We start from the raw sequence: 20,322 nt of genomic DNA, 5'->3' as shown, positions 1-20,322 counted from the left end.
TAAACATGTCCTTTATTCCTAGCACCTCTACCCACAAAGGTGACCTGAGGGAAAATCTTACTATAGCTGTTAAATGTTCTTATCATAGCTGATGTGCTTGAATTTTATTTTCTTTTTGTGCTCTTGTTTCCCTGTTGGCTATCCAGTTTCTATTTCCCTTCCTTTTATGCATTTTAGGGGGGATGTAAAAGCTGGCAAATTCATTATGATATGGTGTTTGGTATTGAAACTGTTTGACATACTGTCACTAGCAATACTTAGGTGCAGCAGAAGATACTCTGCTCACAGGTCTTCAATTTTGAATCTGGCAATGGAAATGTGTTTTTGTTTGTGTTTTCTCCTCAAAATGGTGTAAGGCTTAATGGCACTGGTGCCCGGTATTTTATGTCTGAAATAGACAAATTAGCTCAATATTCTCCCCTTCTATTTGTCTACCCACAAACTTGATCCAGAGTTCTGTAGTATTTCCAGTTATTTAACTCTGGACTACAACTGCTAGTCTTGTATTAGGTATTTGTTGGGAATTGCAGTGATAATCCCAATGGATTTCATGTCAGCTCAGATATAATGGCTCACTGTTAAGCAGACAGCATTCAAGACAATCATATAGAAATAGAGTATTGTCTTATTCCCTAAGCTATCTGGTCATGTCAGAGTGACTGTTAAAATACAAGTGGTATGAGATGGATTTTTAAAATAACAGTAAGATTGAAATATTGCCCTCCTTTCCTTTAACATGGAACTCTATTTTAGTCAGTGACAAAACAGTGTATGGCTTGAAAGTAAGCTGGCAAGTGATATAATGATGGAACTGTTGGCTTAGAGAAATTTCTTTCACCCGAGAATGGGAGCAACTATGCCTACCTGGAGCAACTGGAGAGCTTGTCTGCCAAGGGGCGCCCGATCCCGGTGCGTCTGGATGCCCTGCCCCAGCTGGAGTCACAGGTGGCTGCAGCTCGAGCCTGGAGAGAGCGCACAGGAAGGACCTTCCTGAAGAAGAACTCAAGCTACAGTCTGTTACAGGTGAGCAGCACTTCTCTGTCAGCCTCCAGAAACTGATCTTGGTCGCTGTCAGTGGTCCGGAGTGAACAACTGTTCCAGTGCATTGCAGCACCTTTTCAGAATAGAATACAGTGTCAGCCTGTTCTCAGGTGAAAAGAATGAAAAAAATGAAGAGAAAGAAAAAAACAAAAGTCTGGTTAGTCTTGGTTTATGTATAGACAACCTCATCTGTTACTTTTGAAGAAAGAGGGAAAGTGAGGGATTTCTTTTTGTGTCGTTGTAGAAATGGACACAATGCTGTCTTGAATTGATGAATGTTTTAACTTGCCTCACTGCTTAAATGCTCAGAAAGTAGATCAGATACTTTATAAACTATTTAACTAGAAGAAAAATTAAGTTGACTACTGTTTATTTCAGTTCAATGAATGTAGTCGCTGACTTTGTTTTAATAAAAATCAATCATGTGTTTGAAGATCTATCATGTCTACTTGACGGCTTCCCTGTTCTAGGGCAAACAATTCCAGTTCATTCAACTGCTTTATCATAGGCTGTACTTTTCATTCTCTTACATTGTTGTTAATTCTCTGCAGTTTGTCTTCACTTTTGGCAAGATGTGAAAAGCCAGACAGCATCCTCTCTCTGTGGCTTCTCTAGTGCCATGTGAAGTGCAATAATTGCATCTTGTGTCTCGGGGGGGGTACTGTTATTTAATGTTTTCCAGTAGGATCTGCCCCTATTGCAACAGCATCACACTTCTTTCTCTTTGCTTTGTCATACACTCTACATGCAATTTTTTTCTCTATATTCTTCTGCCTAACTAGTTATTTAGTATGTTCTAGTTTTGCATTTTCCCAAGTGTAGCAATTTGAACTTTATTGTATTTAATTTGCTAGATTTCGTATTTAAGCTTGCATTCCAACTAGTCAGTATAACTTAAAATTTTATTCTTGCCCTTAAAAGTGCTTTGTAGCCTCTCGTATTTGATATTAAAAGGCTTATATTATATTATTAGTTTTGTTTCAGCCATGAAATTGCTGATGTAAATACGAAATAATGGCCGATTTTAAAGACTTGTGCTTGATAAATGCCCTTGAAGGGAATGTTAAACTACTGATATCTAACTACATGCAGTATTTTGGTTAGCTATTTGTGTGGTAGCTTAATCTGAATAGATCTTGCAATTTAATAATGAAAACACAGTGGTACTGATGACATTCAAATTCCCAAAGTATGAAATGCTTTTATCCATTTCTGTTTATTCTCCTCTAGCATTAGTTGACAGATACCAAAGATGTTAAATTGCTGAGTATTTCTTGCTCTCTGGTGACATTGTTGTAATTCCTTTATTCAATATTCTCATGTGTGTCCCTGATACCACAAGGTTATAGATCAGAACTTTTTTCTGTTTTTTGGCATCCTTTGCTCTGACATTGCAAGTTTTTTTGGTGGCTGTAGGTTCTGAGCCCTCGGACTGATATTGGTGTTTATGGGAGCAGTAAGAATAGGAGGAAGAGAGCCAAGGAGTTGTTGGAGAAGGAAAAGGAGAAAGATCTTGACTTGGAATCCCTAAGTGAACTGGAGGACGGCCTGGAGGAGGCCAGGGACACTGCAGCTGTGGTAAGGAGCAAGGAAAGGTGGCATCTCCTGATACATTGTCTCTAATCTGTGAAGAAATCTTATGGAATAATTTATAAATTAATGTCAGTGAGACCGATCACACAATACGATGATACAAGAATATTGTTTAGCTTTAATTGCAGTGAAAGTAGAGGGAAGCACAGTTCGGAGTGTCAGTGTTGGTATTTATGATGAATTGGGCTATGTCTAAGACTTAAATGTTCATGGGTTAATATCTGTGACTGCTCATCTAAATACTAACATTTATTGAAATCATGTTGCAGGAATGTACAATGAGGTGCAGCTCTGCCTTAGCCACTACCAAGACATATTTGGTTAGGTCAATTTTGAGGGCAGCCTGTAAATGCTTGGTCATACACACTGGGCTAGAGGGAATGTTTTGTTTGATTCCTCCTTTTTGCAAGGGTGTTCATGAGCTTATCAGAAAATTTGCCGTCATCTGGCTGCTCCTTCCCTGGAAGCAAAGAAAATATATGCAGGCTTATTAATATGGCTTATACACAGTCAACTTTACCATAATATGCTTTGCCACAGTGACTTGATAGGAAACACTGAGGAAATGCAAGTTGCTTCAGAAGATACATGGTCTCTCAGATGCTTCTGGTGCTGAGTCAGCATTGAAACCATGCTCAGCTGCATTGTTTTGGTAGACAAATTGATGGAACAGATTCTGACTTCTTCCCTCTAGTCAAAATCTGTTCTTGTGGTGGCCTTTTGACAGATTTAATTATAAATTTCAGAAACTTTGTAGATATTGAGAAGGTTATTTTAAGTTTATGTGGCATCTCTGTTAGGAGGAGTCAAGGGAGTAATGAGTAATTGAGGAGGTGGTATCTACACTAAAGGTTTAATTAGATCACACAACTAAGTGTTGAGCTGGTTTAAATCATAGAATCAGTTGGGTTGGAAAAGACCTCTGAGATCATCAAGTCCAACCCTTGGTCCAACTCCAGTCCCTTTACCAGATCATGGCACTCAGTGCCATGGCCAATCTCAGCTGAAAAACCTCCAGGGATGGGGAATCTACCACCTCTCTGGGCAGCCCATTCCAATGCCTGATTACTCTCTCTGGAAAGAATTTTTTTTCTGATCTCCAACTTCAATTTGCCCTGGAAGAGCTTGAGCCCGTGCCCCCTTGTCCTATTGCTGAGTGCCTGGGAGAAGAGACCAACCCCCACCTGGCTAGAACTTCCCTTCAGGTAGTTATGGACAGTGATGAGATCACCTCTGAGCCTCCTCTTCTCCAGGCTAAACACCCCCAGCTCCCTCAGCCTCTCCCCATAGGTCTTGTGCTCCAGTCAACATCTCTTGATATGTTTGGTTTGTATTATGTTGGGTTTTGTTTTCTTTTCCTGTGTTGCTAGTAAAATGAAATCTCTCTTAGCTGTGAAGGTCATGACCTGGCTTTTGCCTGTGTTGGGTAGGTGGCTTTATTCAAGGATCGGGAGCAGAAGGAGATCGAAGCCATGCATGCTCTCAGGGCAGCTAACCTCGCCAAGATGACTATGGTGGATCGAATTGAAGAAGTCAAGTTCTGCATCTGCCGCAAAACAGCGAGTGGGTTCATGCTGCAGTGTGAGCTGTGCAAAGACTGGTTTCACAGTGGCTGCGTGCCCCTTCCCAAAACAAGTTCTCAGAAGAAGGGCTCCAGCTGGCAGGCCAAAGAAGTGAAGTTCCTGTGTCCCCTGTGCATGCGCTCCCGGAGGCCACGGCTGGAGACGATCCTGTCGCTGCTGGTGTCCCTGCAGAAGCTGCCAGTGCGGCTGCCGGAGGGGGAGGCGCTGCAGTGCCTGACTGAGCGTGCCATGAGCTGGCAGGACCGAGCACGGCAGGCACTGGCCACTGACGAGCTGTCCTCTGCTCTGGCCAAGCTGTCCGTGCTCAGCCAGCGGATGGTGGAGCAGGCGGCACGGGAGAAAACAGAGAAAATCATCAGTGCAGAGCTACAGAAAGCAGCAGCCAACCCTGACCTGCAGGTAGGGATGTGGATATCTTGCTCCATACTGTGCTTGTCAGAATTCAGCATGTCAGAATGCCTTGTCTTTTTTGGAGAAGCTTAGGGGAGAGGGGAGGGCAGTTATAAGCTGGGGATTAGATGTGTTGAAATTACTTAGTTTGGAGCTCCTCAGGCTCTGGCTGACTCCTGTCAGCTACTTGCTGCTGCAGGAACAGCTCTGCTGCTTTGTGCTCATTGTCAATAGCAACTGCTGAAGGTGCTTGTAGAAACATCAGGTCAGTCATAACAGCTGGGTATGGGCCTGCAGGTGTGTAAAGCAGTTGCTGCTTTGGTGTCCAAATTCCATTTCCCTCTTGATAGAATCCAAGTTCTCAGTATCTAATTTGTCATGGATTGTCGTTCTAGGCGTTTAGTGTCTTGTTAGTACATTTCAGTGAGGCCTGTAGGCAGGCACTGGCACTTTCTCAGCTCACCTCTTCATCTTAAGACTGGGGACAGGTTATGGTGTGGTGAAGAAGTTTACACAACCACAAGCTATAATTTGGTAGCACTGAACAGCAGTATCTATATCTTTCTAGTCACTCTTATTGAAAAACATGGAAACAAAATCTAATGGAGTCTTTTCCTTGGGTATTTCCCTATTTTACTTCTTATCTTGCTGTAATTAGGCTTTCCTGTGACTGTCCAGGCAGTTATCCTCAGGCCAAAAGAACCACTTCTTTGCCAGTAACTCTAGCTTTTTTTACAGGTTTTCCTGTAAATTTTATTGTTTTATTCCTGTATTCCATTTTTCTTTTAGGGACACTTGACTAGTTTTCAGCAGTCAGCCTTTAACAGAGTGATAGGAAGTGTATCCTCATCCCCACGGCAGACTTTGGATTACGATGATGAAGAGACAGACTCTGATGAAGACATCAGGGAGACTTATGGCTATGACATAAAGGTCAGTGTGGTTTGTCTGCGTGGAATTAATCCAGAACATCTGTCTTATATGGATTAATTTATTTAGAAATATTTTTTGTATCTTAAGCTTCTTAAGGTATCTGTAAATTCTGCCCTGGCTCCTGTTGCAGAAGAGTTAGTTCTTGTGTTTTCTCTGAATGTCTCAGTTCTGAACTACTGGGAAGTTTTGTACTGTTTGTATTCAAAATTTCCAAATGTCCTGTGTGAATTTCAGAAAGTGCTTTTTAGTGCTAAGGAAAAAGATACACATACAAAGGTATTTGTATTTAAAATACCATGGAGGATGAACATCGTCTTTTTGCCCCATTCAGAGATATCATGAGCCATAAATTTAAGTGTCAATATCGAGAGCTCTTCAAAAGTTTTTGCTACAGCAAAAAATATTAGTCTTTGAAAACTGCATGGTATGTAAGAAGTTTCCTGCTGCCAGGGCTTCATTCATGTTTTCATACCTTTCTCTTCATTCAACCCTCATATAAAGGAGGTACTTGTGTTCTATTTTGGACCTGTGGAAATACACAGTACTGGATGTCTGGATTATGTTCTAAAGTTGATATCTGAATTCAGTTCAGAAATTGTAACTGCAGTCAAATTTTTCAAGTGTTTTAACTAGAGAAGAACTTCCATGAGAAAAGGCAATCATGGAGATAAGCCCAGTGTTTTCCATGGTTTGAAATGTCCTTTTGATAAATGTAGAGACAAAAAGCAATGTCACTGTTTCTTCTTGAGAAGTGTTTTCTTTTTAGCAATAGTGTCATCTCTGTGTTAATAGATGCTATCTTAGGAGACAGTGTGATCATGTAAATTCTTCTAAGGCAGATATTCTGGTTTTAAGGGATAGCACATTCTCCAGGTACGATTTGCTGCAAGCTCCTCTTTTTAGTATTTTGTTTCTCAGCAGCTTTATGCATATACACAGATTTTTCTTACAGTTCCATGTAAAATGCCAAGAAGAGCACATTGCAGTTTGGTGCTATAGCTTTTAATTAAATTAGCTGTACATAAAAAAGTAATTTTCAAAATGTTCTTTGCGTCAGGAGTCATAATAAGGCATTTGTGAAAGCTGTGGCATTTTCTGAGGCTGTGATGAAGCATATGTCAGGAAAGATGGCATATGCTTGTCAGGATCTGAGGATTTTGCAGGAGCATAATTTCATTTGTTTAATGATTCTGTTGTCATCATTTAAAAGTCTGTTACTTAACCCTCTTGATTTGGATGTCCATCACTGTATGTAGTTGTAGAAACCTAAAATAAAAAACTATTGAAGCAAAGCTGATGGGGATCAGGAAAGTCTTTTGTTACATCAACTGATGTGATTGAAATGGAAAACAATTTTTCAAGCAGTCAAATTCTTTAGGTCTGAAGTAGAAGCCAAGTTAAAAGAAACAGCAAAGTTTAATTATTTTTAGACTTTTGGCTTTTAAGGTTTGATTTTTTTTTCAGTTTATGCTGCATTAACCTTTTCCAGTGTGTTTAAAAAATTACAGATCATGATGCATCATATATCAATTTGCTCTTAACTTCTTGTGGACCCTATAGCAGTAATCCCTGAATCCCCAAGGGTCCTTAGACTGTATTTCAAAACCCACATTCTCTGGCTTCTCAAGTGCACTGTTGTTATGGAAATGGATATGAAAAGGCCTTTTTGATCATATTGTGTCTTCTAATTAAAACACTGTTTTTGCCAGTAAATACTTCATTATGAGTGTAATAGCTAGATTTGTTTTAAGATCATTGAGACTAATTCAGTGGTCAAATTTACTTTACATTTTCTTCACCTATAATTGTTTTCATTTCTCTGCACCTGTGTTGCTCATGGTCTCTAAATGGTGATTGTTTTAAAAATCAATTTACATATTAGTCCCAAACTTTCTTGAAGGTAGTATAGTAAGACACTCATAACAAGATACTGTACAAGATATAAACTTTATGGTGGAGGGAGAAATATCTTCTTTCTGAGTGTTTTTATTCTACCTTAACATCTGGGCAATTAAAATTTGAATTTCCCACTTGTAGTTCTGTACAGAAATCATTAGTGTGCACTTCACTTCCTTTTAAACGTGTAACTGAAAGCCAGAGAGAGAGATTGCCATTCTTAAACTCCCTTTTTTATGTCATGAAATGACAGTGTCTGAGTGGTACAATTTCCTGAGTTGGCCATTTTGGGACCCACACAACTAATCTTCAGGTAAATATTGTTAACTGCTCTGTAGCCTTTCTCTTTTTTAAGCCAGCTTTTTGTTTTTTACTGTTTTCTAAAAGATTTCAGTCATAAACAGCGTGCTAAGTATGTTAAACCTTTTGTCCAGTTTCATCACACATGATGGAATAGCTAAATTCTGGAAAGTGCTGTGAAAATGGACAGTTGGTTGAGGAGATCATCCTGCCTAATTTCACCTCTTAGGATTGAGTAAGGAGAGGGAGGAATTAGTACTAGGGGGCATCAGGGAATCTACTCAGGTGTACTTGTACTTCTCTGGTTTCTCTGCCTAATGCAATACGAAGTCAAGGCTTCTCCCACTGCAGAGAGATTCCTAATCTCTTTTCTCGATGGGTCCAGCAGCACCTGAAGGCACAGGTCACATTTCAGAGTGTGATGGATCTAAACAGTCAAACCTCCATCCTTCCCAATACCTTGAGCGTGTTCAGCATCTTATACAACATATTGAGCTGAGCACAAGCCAGTGCCATCATTCCTCTGTTCATGGAATAATTCACAACAGCCCTCTTCTTTCAGTGTTTGGCCCTATCTTAAAGGGATTCAAGACTGCCATAAAAGTCCCAGTCCCTGGGCAACATTTGATTGCCATTATTTTGTTACTTATTTCTGTGCTAGACCTCACCTGTAAGATCTTTGCATAGTCACCACTGTTTACTCAGCCTACCCTTGCTTTACTGCAGATGCCAGTCTTTATGGTGTTGCAGTCAAATTTTTCAAGCAAAATAATAAATTATGTAGGCCAGGGGTAAGCCTCCTTTGGGTATGGTGACTTCTGAAGACTGTACTTAAGGCACAGCTGAGGGAGGAAGCTTGTCAGGTGTTGCTCTTGCACTAACTATCAATCTGCTGACCTATCTCTGTAGTTCCTGTATTCATCCACTATTTAAGTAGGGATGTAATTTGTAGGTTTTGCACATGGTCTCGGTGTCTCTGGTGAGGTGTTTTAGGAGCTGCTTAGTCTCAGTAAAATTTCCTTTGAAGTAGGTATTTTCTGGATCCAGGTGTTGGCATGTTTTCTGTGGGTCTTTTTCAGGACAATGCCAGTGTAAAATCGTCTAGCAGCTTGGAGCCTAATTTGTTTTGTGATGAGGAAATCCCCATTAAATCAGAGGAAGTGGTGACACACATGTGGACTGCTCCCTCATTCTGTGCTGAACACGCATATTCATCTGCTTCTAAAAGCTGTTCTCAAGGTATTTTCTTCTGTGTATGTTGAGATAAAATTAAATAGATAACTGGCACGAGCAGTCAGTAAGGAGGGCAACTGCTCTGTTACCCCTGCTTGTTACACAGGATAGGTCTGTCAGAAGGTACAATAGAGTTACATTGCAGTTGTTTCATGATGTCTGATATGTAAACCTGTGTCAATGTGTTTTGATTGGGATTATCTCCCTCCCTAGATTGTTGTAAAAAGTATGTAAGTTCTTTTGGTTTTGATCTCTTCCTTTTATCTTTATGACTGCCAGGGGAGGTTTAGTTTGGATATTAGGAAAAATTTCTTCACTGGAAGGGTGGTCAGATGTTGGAACAGGCTGCCCAGTGAAGCAGTGGAATAACCATCCGTGGAAGTGTTCCAGTAACATGTGGATGTGGCCCCTGGGGACATGGTTTAGTGGTGGGCTTGGCAGGCCTGAGTGATTTGATGATTCTATGACCTGTCTCCTGTCTGAAAGGTTCTAGCACTCCAAGGAAGCAGCCTCGGAAGAGTCCGCTGGTACCTCGCAGTTTGGAGCCTCCTGTACTGGAGCTGTCCCCTGGAGCAAAAGCCCAGCTGGAAGATCTAATGATGGTGGGAGATCTACTGGAGGTATCCCTGGATGAAACTCAGCACATCTGGCGGATTTTACAGGCGACTCATCCACCCTCTGAGGAAAGGTTTCTTCATGTCATGGAGGTATGGAACTTGGAGAAATATTCTGGTGTGGAACAAACATCCCATCACATTATGTTGGTGGGTTTTTTTGAATATAATCTTAGGTAGTTGAGTGCTTAGTTGCTTGACATGTTTGAATTTCAACAGGGGGGCGTAGTAGCTTCCAGAAAATAAGAGAATGAGATCCAAAATTTAAGTTCTTGTTCACTCACACTGTAGCACCTTCTTCCACAATTAACCATATTTAGAACAGTTTTCTCAAGCAGTTCCATATGCAAACCTTATTTTAGAAAATACAAGGTTGGGGAAGGAAAGACTGTTCTTGATTATGCTTGGAAATAACCAATCTGCAAAAGAATTACAAGAAAAATTGACGAAAATGGAAAGTTTAAACTTAAGTTTTATAACTTGATACTTTTATGTTACTAAACTTTGTTACTGGAGAAAGAACATTTATTTTTAGTAAAACATGGTTTGGTAATGCAGGTCATATTATGTTTGTTCTTCCTCAGAGCAACATAGACATAGAAATTTTTTTATTAATGTACTGTGAAGATGTCCTGATCACTTTGCTCAGCTGACAGTGAACCAGACAGGCTTATCTGCTGATTGTGAGATTTGGTCAAAATTACTTGTCCACATTGATGTGGAGGGCAAGGGGTGTGTGCTGGAAGAGGAGGTCGACTCTTGTGTTAAAGAACTCGACTGGAACCTGTTCTTTATTCTGTGTCAGCTGCAGGTGGGGGTTGGTTTGACCATATGTAGCTGTGGGGTATGTGATTGCTTTTTGGGTTATGCACAGCAAGTACCTAGAAGATGATTCTTTCTTGACTCTCTGGTGGTGTACAGTAACAGAGGATGGAAGGTTACATGCTGTGAACAGTGAGGTTAGATGAGCATGTTAGTTGGTGTCTCATTTTCTGAATACCTTCCATATACAGTGGATGAGGTGAAGTGTTGCCAAACTGCCATCAGTTGGGACAGTAGGTACAAACCTGACCCTGCCTCCCAAATACTGCTGCTTTACCACGTTTCAGCCTGAGTACTTTGTAAGCTTCATGTGCTTTTAATGTATTTGCTTTGGCATGGAGTTGATTGAAGAACAGTTTGAATGTCAGCAAATAACAATTTATAAATAATTTCCCAGACTGCTATATTAATAGTTTAGAAAAGCTTTTTTTCAGGGGAGTGGGGTAAGGGGTGTGAGGTGTGTGAGTGTTAGGGCATTTTCTGGTTAACCCTTATGAATACTTGTTTGACCAGAACTACTCATTTTGAATTGAATATTTTCTCTTGTCTATTTACATATAAAATAATAGACTTTCATAAAATAATCTTGAGAGAATTTGGTTTTGGGTGGAGCAGCTATATTAAGAAATGTACAGTAAACAGAGTATCATTACTGACTTATAGTATGTTCTTAATCTATTAATAATTACTAAGGTTAAAGTATGTATAGCTGGATTAACTGAAGTTGAGTTAGTCCTGTTGTACAAAGGAGCTATACATGTGAATCTTTCAGGTATAAATAGGAGTTGTCACTGTGAGTGTTACCTGCAGGAACAGTTTGCCAATTTTAAGCCTCACTTCTGATTAGAATCTGTTACTTAAGAGCTGTCGATGACGCCAGGATATTTACAATGTCTGCTGGCTTGGAAGCCATTCAAATAATGGATGTTGCTTTCCTCTCTTCCTTGAGTTGATGATACATTTTAAGAATTCACCAATTATACTTTCTTAATCTCCAAAATAGCAGTCACTTTCTCTCAAAAATAATTACAGGCAAGACTTACCTTGGATGAAAAATAAGCAAGAGCATCTAACAAATGATTAATCTTCTCAACTTGTATTAAAAAACAACATAAGAAGGGAGTTGTAATTATTGCTTATTTTGCCTCCTTACCCGTGTGATGATTTACTTTTGCCACTGGGTATTTTTGATTGATTGTACTTTGACACAGTTGATGGTACTTAACAAATTTTTTCTGATATGGTGAAAATAAATTTAAGTGCCTTTTTGTTTGGAATTTGTAACAGTATGTTGTTAAGTAGGTTTCTTCATACCATGTCAGTATAAAGGCAGTTAAATGGTACACTGATGCTCGATCCCGTCAGGTCTTGGAAGCTGAGCAGCGTCAGCCCCAGTTAGTACTTGGATGGGACGCTGTGCTGGTTTAAAGGTAAACCAGCAGGAGAAATAAACCCAACACAAAAGAGAGTTACAGTTTAATAACAGTATTACAATAAATGCAATGACACAAAGAGAAATTGGTTTTAACCCACAAAACCCAGACGTATAACCCAGCACTGTGGGGCACAAACACAAAGGGGTTTGTTGGCCCCTGTGCTGAACCCCATGTGGTTTCCCCGAGTCCAAAGAAAAAGGAAGTGAAGAACCTGTTAGTGCAGATGACGGTTTCAGTCTGGTGAAGAGTGATGGTCACACTCTGGTTGAGAGTGGTGGTCTCCTCCTGTCGAGGTTCTGCTTCTCCTCTGGATCCAAAGAGCAGTTCCCCGAGGTCTTCAAACTCCAAGGTTATGTAACCTCAGGTCCAGGTGGGAGCACCCAGTCCCTCCCCCAGGGCAGGGAGTTACACAATGGGTGATTACTCTGTGAGTCAGGGGGTATTTTGGAATTCTTGCTGGCCCATTAGCAGACATGCCCCTTCAGGCTGGGTGTGGAGGTGCTAACGACTTGCTGGAAGGGAGTTATCACAACTCTTACCTCACAGGTGTCTTTCACACCCGGCTCACACCCTGAGGGGTTGGGTGTGCCCTGAGCAGCTGCTGCAGATGGTCCATTGTTAACAGGTCATGGGAAATAAATAGAGGGTGTAGAATACACAGCTTTGGTCACACCCACACAGTGATAAACTGGTCCCACCTGCTGGACTAGGACAGAGACCTCCTGGGAATACGGGGGGCTGTAGATTTTAGTCCTGAGAACTTGCCTGTCACTGTCCAAGCTCGCTCAGCCATGGCAAATGGACCTTAGGACTTAAACGGTGGGGCCAGTTCTGCGCATGCTGTGCCTCACCTAAAAAATCCACTGCACAGGCTGGAAGGGCTCACCCACGTGGGGAGAGCCCTGCCCAAATCTCTGTTTGTGAAGCCTAGCAATACAATGGTAGAGGTAAGTACATGTCTCAGACCTCAGGTTTGCAGGAAATTTGCCTTTGAATAAAAATCTCTCTTCACTCTTTCTGTGAAGGATGACAGCATGGATGAAAAACCACTGAAAATGAGAGGAAGAGACTCTTCTGAGAGGAAGCGGAAACGAAAACTGGAGAGGGCAGAGCAGTTCTTTGGAGACATGAAGCAAAAATCTAGAGAGCTGAAAAAACTGGAAAAGCCTAAGAAAAAGAAGCTAAAACTCACCATGGATAAGACGAAGGAGCTGAACAAGCTGGCAAAGAAACTGGCTAAGGAAGAGGAGCGGAAGAAGAAGAGGGAGAAGGCAGTTGTTGCAAAGGTAGAACTAGTAAAGGAGAGCTCAGAGAAAAAAAGAGAGAAGAAGGTTCTAGATATTCCTTCTAAGTACGACTGGTCAGGAGCAGAAGAGTCGGATGACGAGAACGCTGTGTGTGCTGCACAGAACTGCCAAAGGCCCTGCAAGGACAAAGTGAGTATTTGTGTAGTTGTGGCACGGGCAACTCCATGCAAAGTCAAACCCCCTCTCTGCCATTTAGTATTTATGTTGAACAGCATGAGAAACCAAAGTGGTGTGATTAGAAATGAGAGAGGATCAAGTAGTACTTGGGTAGGTAACAGATGTAGATGTAGCAGTTTGGAAAAGATGGAAAAATACAATCTGTAAAAAGGTCTTGGTTGGGAAGTTTAACTTCTTAAAGCTTTGTAATTTTTGTTGACTATGTGCAACATGCATTGGCTGATTCAAAGGATTAATTGTTAACACAGCTAGAAATGTTCCTGACTTTACTGTGTTTCTGAGCCAGGAGTGGGATGTGTGATGTTCCTAAGTGAAGAATATTTTCTGTATTTCTTGCACTGTCTGTGAACAGTGCTACTGCAGGCTGAGTGATCTCCCAACTTCAGTGCTTCATTTTTCTTGTTGGAGATGAATAATCAGTGATTTTAGACCTGATTGAATTATTACACAAAGATTTGATCTGCCTCTCTCTGTGGTACTACCTGTCCTAATTGTCAGCTTTTAACACAGACTAATTGATTATCAAAAAAAGGTATTTCAATTGCTTTCTTGGAAGTAGAAAAAACAAGCCCCAAGTAATTGTGGGATTGACACTAAACTGCACTGAGTTGCACTAGAGAGAGTAGGAGCAAGTGCAAATACAAAGAGCTTATTTCTTATTTTGCAGAATTGAAACATTGAGTTTAAACCTTCATTGGAACAGTCAAAAAGGCCAGTTCAAAGACCAGTTTTGAAATCTTAAACTTAGACCAAGGTTAGAAATTACACTCAGTCACTCAGAGGGTGATAGTCTTTTGTATTCTCTTCACTTCACAGATGATATTTACCTCATATTAGTACATTTTTATGGAAATTGAGATAGCAAGAGAAAAGAAAGTGACTTTATGCTTCTATTATAAATGAGGTTGCACTGAATTTGTCAAACTTTCATAAAAGAAACTGAGTAAATTTCCTGATTGTATAATAAAAGGTTTTAGTGGAATGACTGCCTTGCCATAAGGTTGGATATACTTTGGTACATTCAACAGGTGAATGCCATACATAAATATTTGTCATACAAGTAAAAAATAGCTGAATGTAATGACTGAAGCTGCAGCTGTTCATGGCCATTACTAGTCACTTTTGAAAATCTGTCCAGGATTAGTTTGCTACAAACTAAAGTGAAATCTTGATCATGTTTCATCATTTTGATAGGTTGGCACTACTGTTACTTTCCTGATATATTACCACATTCCTCTGTAAGTTGAAAGCAGAACTAGAGCAGTAACAGTTTTTATAGCTGTACCAGTGTGTGCCACTAGAATGGATAGTCTGTGTTTCTTATCCTGCAGATCACAGTTTCTGCCCACTGGCTCAAATCAACATCCACTTTTATTCAGGGAATTATAGAAATCAAATAATGAATATTTTTCCTTTCTAAGTTTTAAATTTTTTTTTCACTTGTTCTATAGCAAGTTTAACTCAAAGTCTGAAATACTTTAGCTTAAATGTTCTGACAATTAGGAGTTAAGAGTTGTGTGTGCATTTTGTGGCATTTGGTGACCAGCTGTATACCCAATATCTAGCTGGTGCAAAAGTATTAAAACTATTAATGTCAGATGGCTTTTTTTGTTCAAGTACTTTTGTTTTCTGTAATTTTTAGGCTTCAAAAGCTGCCATTTGATAAAGCAGTCTGAGGGGATGTGTAATTTAGAATGTGTATTTGTAGACTTTCATCTGTGCTGAAGTAACTGTCCCTTGGCATGCTCCTCTTTTAAATGTGTTCTTGGACACCTTTCATTTGAGGAGAGCTGAGTCATCTTCCTCAGCAGTAGTAGTGGATATTTGTATTGTTTTGGTCTAAGGATGCAAGAGGGATAAGGTTTGTTGGAAGAGAGTTATTTTTTATTAGACTGAAGCAGTTAGTTAGAACAAGCTCTGTAGGGTGTTAATTTGTGCCCAAAAGCTTTTATTTGCTAGGTACCTAAGGTAGGTTTAATAGCAAGTATTTTCTTCCCAGAAACTGCCCGTCTGTCCTTCCTTGTAATGTGCCACGTGTTGCTGCTCTCTCTGCAGGTGGACTGGGTGCAGTGTGATGGTGGCTGTGATGAGTGGTTCCATCAGATTTGTGTTGGTGTCTCTCCCGAAATGGCTGAGAATGAGGATTACATCTGTATAAACTGTGCAAAGAAACCCATGCAGGGACCAAGCAGCCCTGCTCATGCGCCACCTCCTCCCTTCTTGTTGAGCTACAAACTACCAATGGAAGATCTTAAGGAGACAAGTTAGCAACTGCTCCATGCCCAGAACTTGTTGGGAAATGGACCACTGAAACCCTCCAGGAAAAGAGGGTTTGAAGCTAATGTAGCCACTGAGCTTCACTTCCAAGGATGTACAGACCTGCAGCAGAGTTGGTCCGTTCCTTACAGCTGGCTTCCTTCGTCCAATGGGAATGTCAAGGCACAGTGGTACCGACTCATCTATGCAGACACCGCCTGATCAGGAGCTCCAGCCAGTGTTTTCTGACTTGGGTGTTTCCATCTTAAGAGTGTGGCTGTTGCTCTTAGAGACTGAGCAAACTCAAGGCTGTTAGATTAGACACTTCAGGGTGTTAGAAGTACATGTTGGCAGTGGAGCTGGCCTGGAATTGGTGGGCACAGGCTGGAGCTTTTAGGCCTACCAGGTTATCCCTAAGGAGATGACTTCAGAAGTTATCTCTTGCCTCTCCATGCCAACCAAGAGCGTAGAGCAATGTCTCAGGAGAGTTAAATTGCCTCCATATCCAGGCAGCTAACACTACACTATAAGGATGGGAGCAAGTGGATGAATTTCTTTTAATTTCTCTTTTGTAGCTGAAGGGCAAAGGAGCTCATATTCTCAGAAATCAGCAAAGGTTCTGTTTACCAAAAAAGAAACCCAACTCTACTCCACTAGGCAAAATTTTTTCTCGGTGGGAAACAGGTGATCTTCCTGTCCTGAGGAGGGCCAGAAAACATGGATAATGTCTAGCTAGTCCAGAACTTGGGAAGAGCAGAGTGCTTCCCTTTCCATGGGGATGCCCTCTCCTTTTCTAGGCTTTGCTTAGAGTTCTGCACTCCTGCACATTAAAGTTGTCTTGTGCAGGATGGAGCTGGCAAGGAGGTACAGCACCCAGGGCACCAGTTTCTGAGGTCTGTACCCAGGGATGGGAAGGAAAGAAGACAGCCCACTTACCTCAGAGGGCTTGAGCGCTTGTGCTTCTGTGAAAAGTTTCACTCACAACTATTTCCAGTGTCACCAGGCTACAGGCACAGCCTCATGTGATACCACAAGCAGTCTGCAGATACTGTTCACAGTGCAAATCCCCCTCTCTGCGGGCTTTGCTGGGTGTGTACCAGTGTACAGTCAGCAACAGTTCTTGTTTGAAGTCACCCCTGGCTTTGCCAGAGGACCAGAGGGGCTTGAGGTCATCCTGGGTGACAGTTGTTTTAGTAAATCCATTTTTAAAGAAGGACTTGTTTTTACTTTTTTCTAAATGTCTCAGACTACTGACTTGTTCTATAAATAGATTATTTTTCTTTGATTTTTTTATACTTACCACTGTTAACCAGCAGCACAGACAGAGGTTCACAAAGCAAAAACCTGCCCGTGGGCTTGGGTTTTTTTACTCCATTCCTTCCTTGTAGTACAAGGAATTAGCAGTTACCTTCCCCATTCTAGCTTGACCAGCTGCCTGTGTTTAAATAGGTAAATACATTTCATGTGCTACCTTTGTGTTTGGGTTTGTTCCTATTAGTGGGGCATCTGGGCCTTAACGACTCCAGTGGATGCTGGCTTTGTGTATGTGACTGTCTGAAGTCAGCCACTGAGCTGTCTCCCCTCTCCACTCGCTCCCTATTGTGTTTCCATTCTTCTGCAGTTCTAGGAGTGTTGTAAGTAGTGTCCAGTCTTACTAGGAGCTGGATTGGGATTTAAAGAAATATTGACAAAAACAAAAAGTGTGCTGTCTTGACTGTTCTGTGTCCCTTCTCTTGTTCTCTAATATTTGGAAGTTTATTTATCTGGCAGAATTATATCCATCCAAAAAAAAACCCGCTCAGGTAGATGGAACTTTATGGCTTTCTTTTAATTTGTGCCTGCTACCTGTGAAGAAGATGATGTGCAAAGGAAAAAGAAATAAGATGGAGGGCAGAAGATAAAGAGTCTTTAGGGGCTTTGAGTGCAAATTGGGCACAGACTTTAATTCCTGCTCCTTAAAGACTAAAATGGTGTTAAAAGCAAGCTGTGGTTAAGCATGTGGCTGAATGGGCACCCTGGCAAACTTAAGAGTATTGTTTGTTTACTTATTTATGAAGGAGTCTATGCTATAGCTAGGCATACCCTCTTTTTGCCTCCAGTTAAATTTTTTTCTTCTCAGTGTATGCTTAGTTTTGGTAAACTGGTTTAAACAGTTGTTACTTTCCTTCAAGCTTTAATTGATGGTACTACATAAATGTTTCCCTATATGGAGTGGATAGACTATCTGTCACAGATGTTTAATCGTTCCAGAAGTAGACTAGTACAAGATTTCTTAAAGAATCCCAGTGTTCTGTATTCTTTCCTGACTCCTAGAATCCATGACACAACAGGGAAAATATGGATAGCATATCCTGTTAGCCACTGAGCATCTCCTCTTAACCATTCCTACATTCTCTGTTGCGATAAAGTTGTTGTTCTGTGTAACTACCATCAACTGGAAAAGAGATATTTGAGTAAACCTGCATTGCATGTTCTGTTTCTCTGCGTAGAAGGTGTGGTGGAGAATGTTATCAGTAGCACTGGTTACAACAACGTGGAAACAAACAGCTGTATGAAGCAAAAATCCATCATTCTGCTTGTAACAAGCATAGAAAGGAGTAAACAACAGAAAGAAACGTGCAAGTCATGTGCAAAAGTCACATTTTTAGTAGCTGTTCTTCATATAGTCTTTTCATAGAGCCTCTGTTCCCCCTGTTGAAAGGAGGTTTCAACACTTTTTCTTGTTACAGATGTCTCGTCTGCTTTTGGATAAGGTGTTCATAAACTGAAGAGCATTATTAGCTTCACATCTTATTGTTTTAAGCTTGTTTTTTAAGAGCATAATTCGTATCAAAGGCTTGCTGATAGTATGAACTTATGAATAAATGTTAACTTTTGGAAAAATCTGTAGATATGTAGTTAGTGGTTGAAAAACCTAAAGCTACAGCTGTGGTATTGTCTCCAGATCTTAGGGTTTTGAATTTTTTATAAAGTCATGCAAAGAAGCAAGATGAAGTTGAGCTAAAGTAATAATGTTCTTACAGGTCTGGTACTGCTGCAGAAAAAATATCTCATGCTTTGGGGACGAAATCTCAGTGTACAAAAAATACTGGCTCGTGTATCTAGAAAGGTACATGTTTTAGTGCTGTAGTCTACAAAGGTTACTAGCCATTGTTTGTGTTGTTTTATTCCATGTATCTGACACATAAGGTCAAAGAAATCACCTGAGTGTTATGAGGAGTTGAAAATGCCCAGGACTTGAGTTGTAAATACAAACTATGTGGTTTCAAGCTTTTTTTGTAAAAACCAGAGCCTGGAATTTGACAATTTTACTTGAAAAGAGATAAATGTCACTCCTGACCTTCAGAACCATTGCTTTCAGGATTTATGGTTTGCCAGATCATCTGTAGCTGAATTCTTGTGCAGCCTGCGCTATTTGATAATGAGAGTTTAAGGTAATACTGATGATATTATGGAAATTACCTTAAGGGATTGGAATACAGTCACACAGCATAAGTCCACAGACAGTTGTCTCTTACATTAGCCACACTGCGAAGCTTGAACATTGATATTTTCAGTTTTTAGAACCATAGACCAATTTAGGTTGCAGGTACTTCTAGAGGTCATCTAGGTCAGCCTCCTGACTAGAGCAGTGCTGATGTTGAAAGGAAGTGAAGTTTTTCAGTGCTGTGTCCAAGCAAATTTTGAGTATTTCCAAGTTTGAGAACCTGTGATTTCCTTTTCGGTGTTGTAGCATCTTCAGTGCAAACTTTTATCTGTTGTACAGATTCTCACTTGCTGTAGCTCACCTGTTGCCACTTGAAGAGTGTGGCACCATGTTTTCTCTAACCATCCATTCAGTAGTTGAAGACTGCAGGTCCTACAGCCTTAATTTCCAAGCTGAACAAACCCAGCTCAGCCTCCCTTGAGCCGTGTCAGGAGCTGCAGCCCTCTAACAGAGTTGGTGGCCTTCACCTGGACTTCCTGCAGGTTGGTCATGTCTCATTTTGCAGTGAGGAGCCCCAGGCTGTATAATGCTATTCCAGGTGCAAGTTATAGGTGTTGAATCCAGGGGAATTAAGTTCCTTGAACCTGCTGCCCACGCTTTTCCTCTGCAGCCTGGTACAGTGCTGGCCTTTATAGCTGCAAGTACTGCTGACTGCTACTCATTATGGCCACTGTTAGCCCTAGGTATTTTGGTTTCTTTTTTCTCATGTGTAGGTATAATGGACTTAGCAAACATTCCATCAGCAGATCACTTCAGTCAGGAGATCCTCTTGAATGGGAGTTCTCTCCTCCCATGTTTGGGGTATCTCAGTCCTGTCCTCCACCGCATTGTTGGGTGTCATCTGCAAACGTGAGTGTGCTCCATCCCACCACCCTGGTAGGCAGCACATGAACTGGTAGTCTCCAGTAACAGCTCCTTAGGTACTGCACTTGGCAGCTGGCCACCTCCTAGACTACAAATTGTTCACTACTGAAGTCTGAGCACAGAAGTCCACCCCATTTTTCACCCCCATTGTAAGCTGTCTGTCCACTCCACGGGTGTGTTTTTGCCATAAATCTGGGTAAATATCCACTGCTCTCCCCTTGTCCATGTAGTTCATCACAGAAGGCAACCAGATTGGGTTAGGATTATAGTGGTGAGTATTACCAGTCACCTTAGCCCTCATGGGCCTGGATGTAGTTTGAGGAGGATTCCATAATCTTTCTCATTTTCATTGAATGGGCAGAAGGGTTCATCACAATCTGTCAATAAACT

The 20,322-nt window shown here is 40.9% G+C and overlaps 1 protein-coding gene across 1 annotated transcript in view; it reads left to right on the top strand.

Moving 5' to 3' along the window:
• Positions 1–18,059, top strand: part of KDM5A (lysine demethylase 5A) — a 51,757-nt gene extending 33,698 nt beyond the window's left edge. The window contains exons 21-28 of the mRNA XM_071551224.1: positions 844–1,023; positions 2,458–2,619; positions 4,065–4,616; positions 5,397–5,540; positions 8,816–8,975; positions 9,456–9,676; positions 12,867–13,277; positions 15,381–18,059. Of these exons, the coding sequence (XP_071407325.1) occupies positions 844–1,023; positions 2,458–2,619; positions 4,065–4,616; positions 5,397–5,540; positions 8,816–8,975; positions 9,456–9,676; positions 12,867–13,277; positions 15,381–15,593 (2,043 nt within the window). The 3' untranslated portion in view covers positions 15,594–18,059. The remainder of the gene's footprint in view (positions 1–843; positions 1,024–2,457; positions 2,620–4,064; positions 4,617–5,396; positions 5,541–8,815; positions 8,976–9,455; positions 9,677–12,866; positions 13,278–15,380) is intronic.
• The last annotated feature ends 2,263 nt before the right edge of the window (positions 18,060–20,322 follow it).

Source organism: Pithys albifrons, chromosome 3, assembly GCF_047495875.1.
Source record: "Pithys albifrons albifrons isolate INPA30051 chromosome 3, PitAlb_v1, whole genome shotgun sequence".
Classification (NCBI taxonomy): Eukaryota; Metazoa; Chordata; class Aves; order Passeriformes; family Thamnophilidae; genus Pithys; species Pithys albifrons.
Note: the sequence above shows the minus strand (reverse complement) of the source record. Positions and strands in the feature narration are given on the sequence as shown.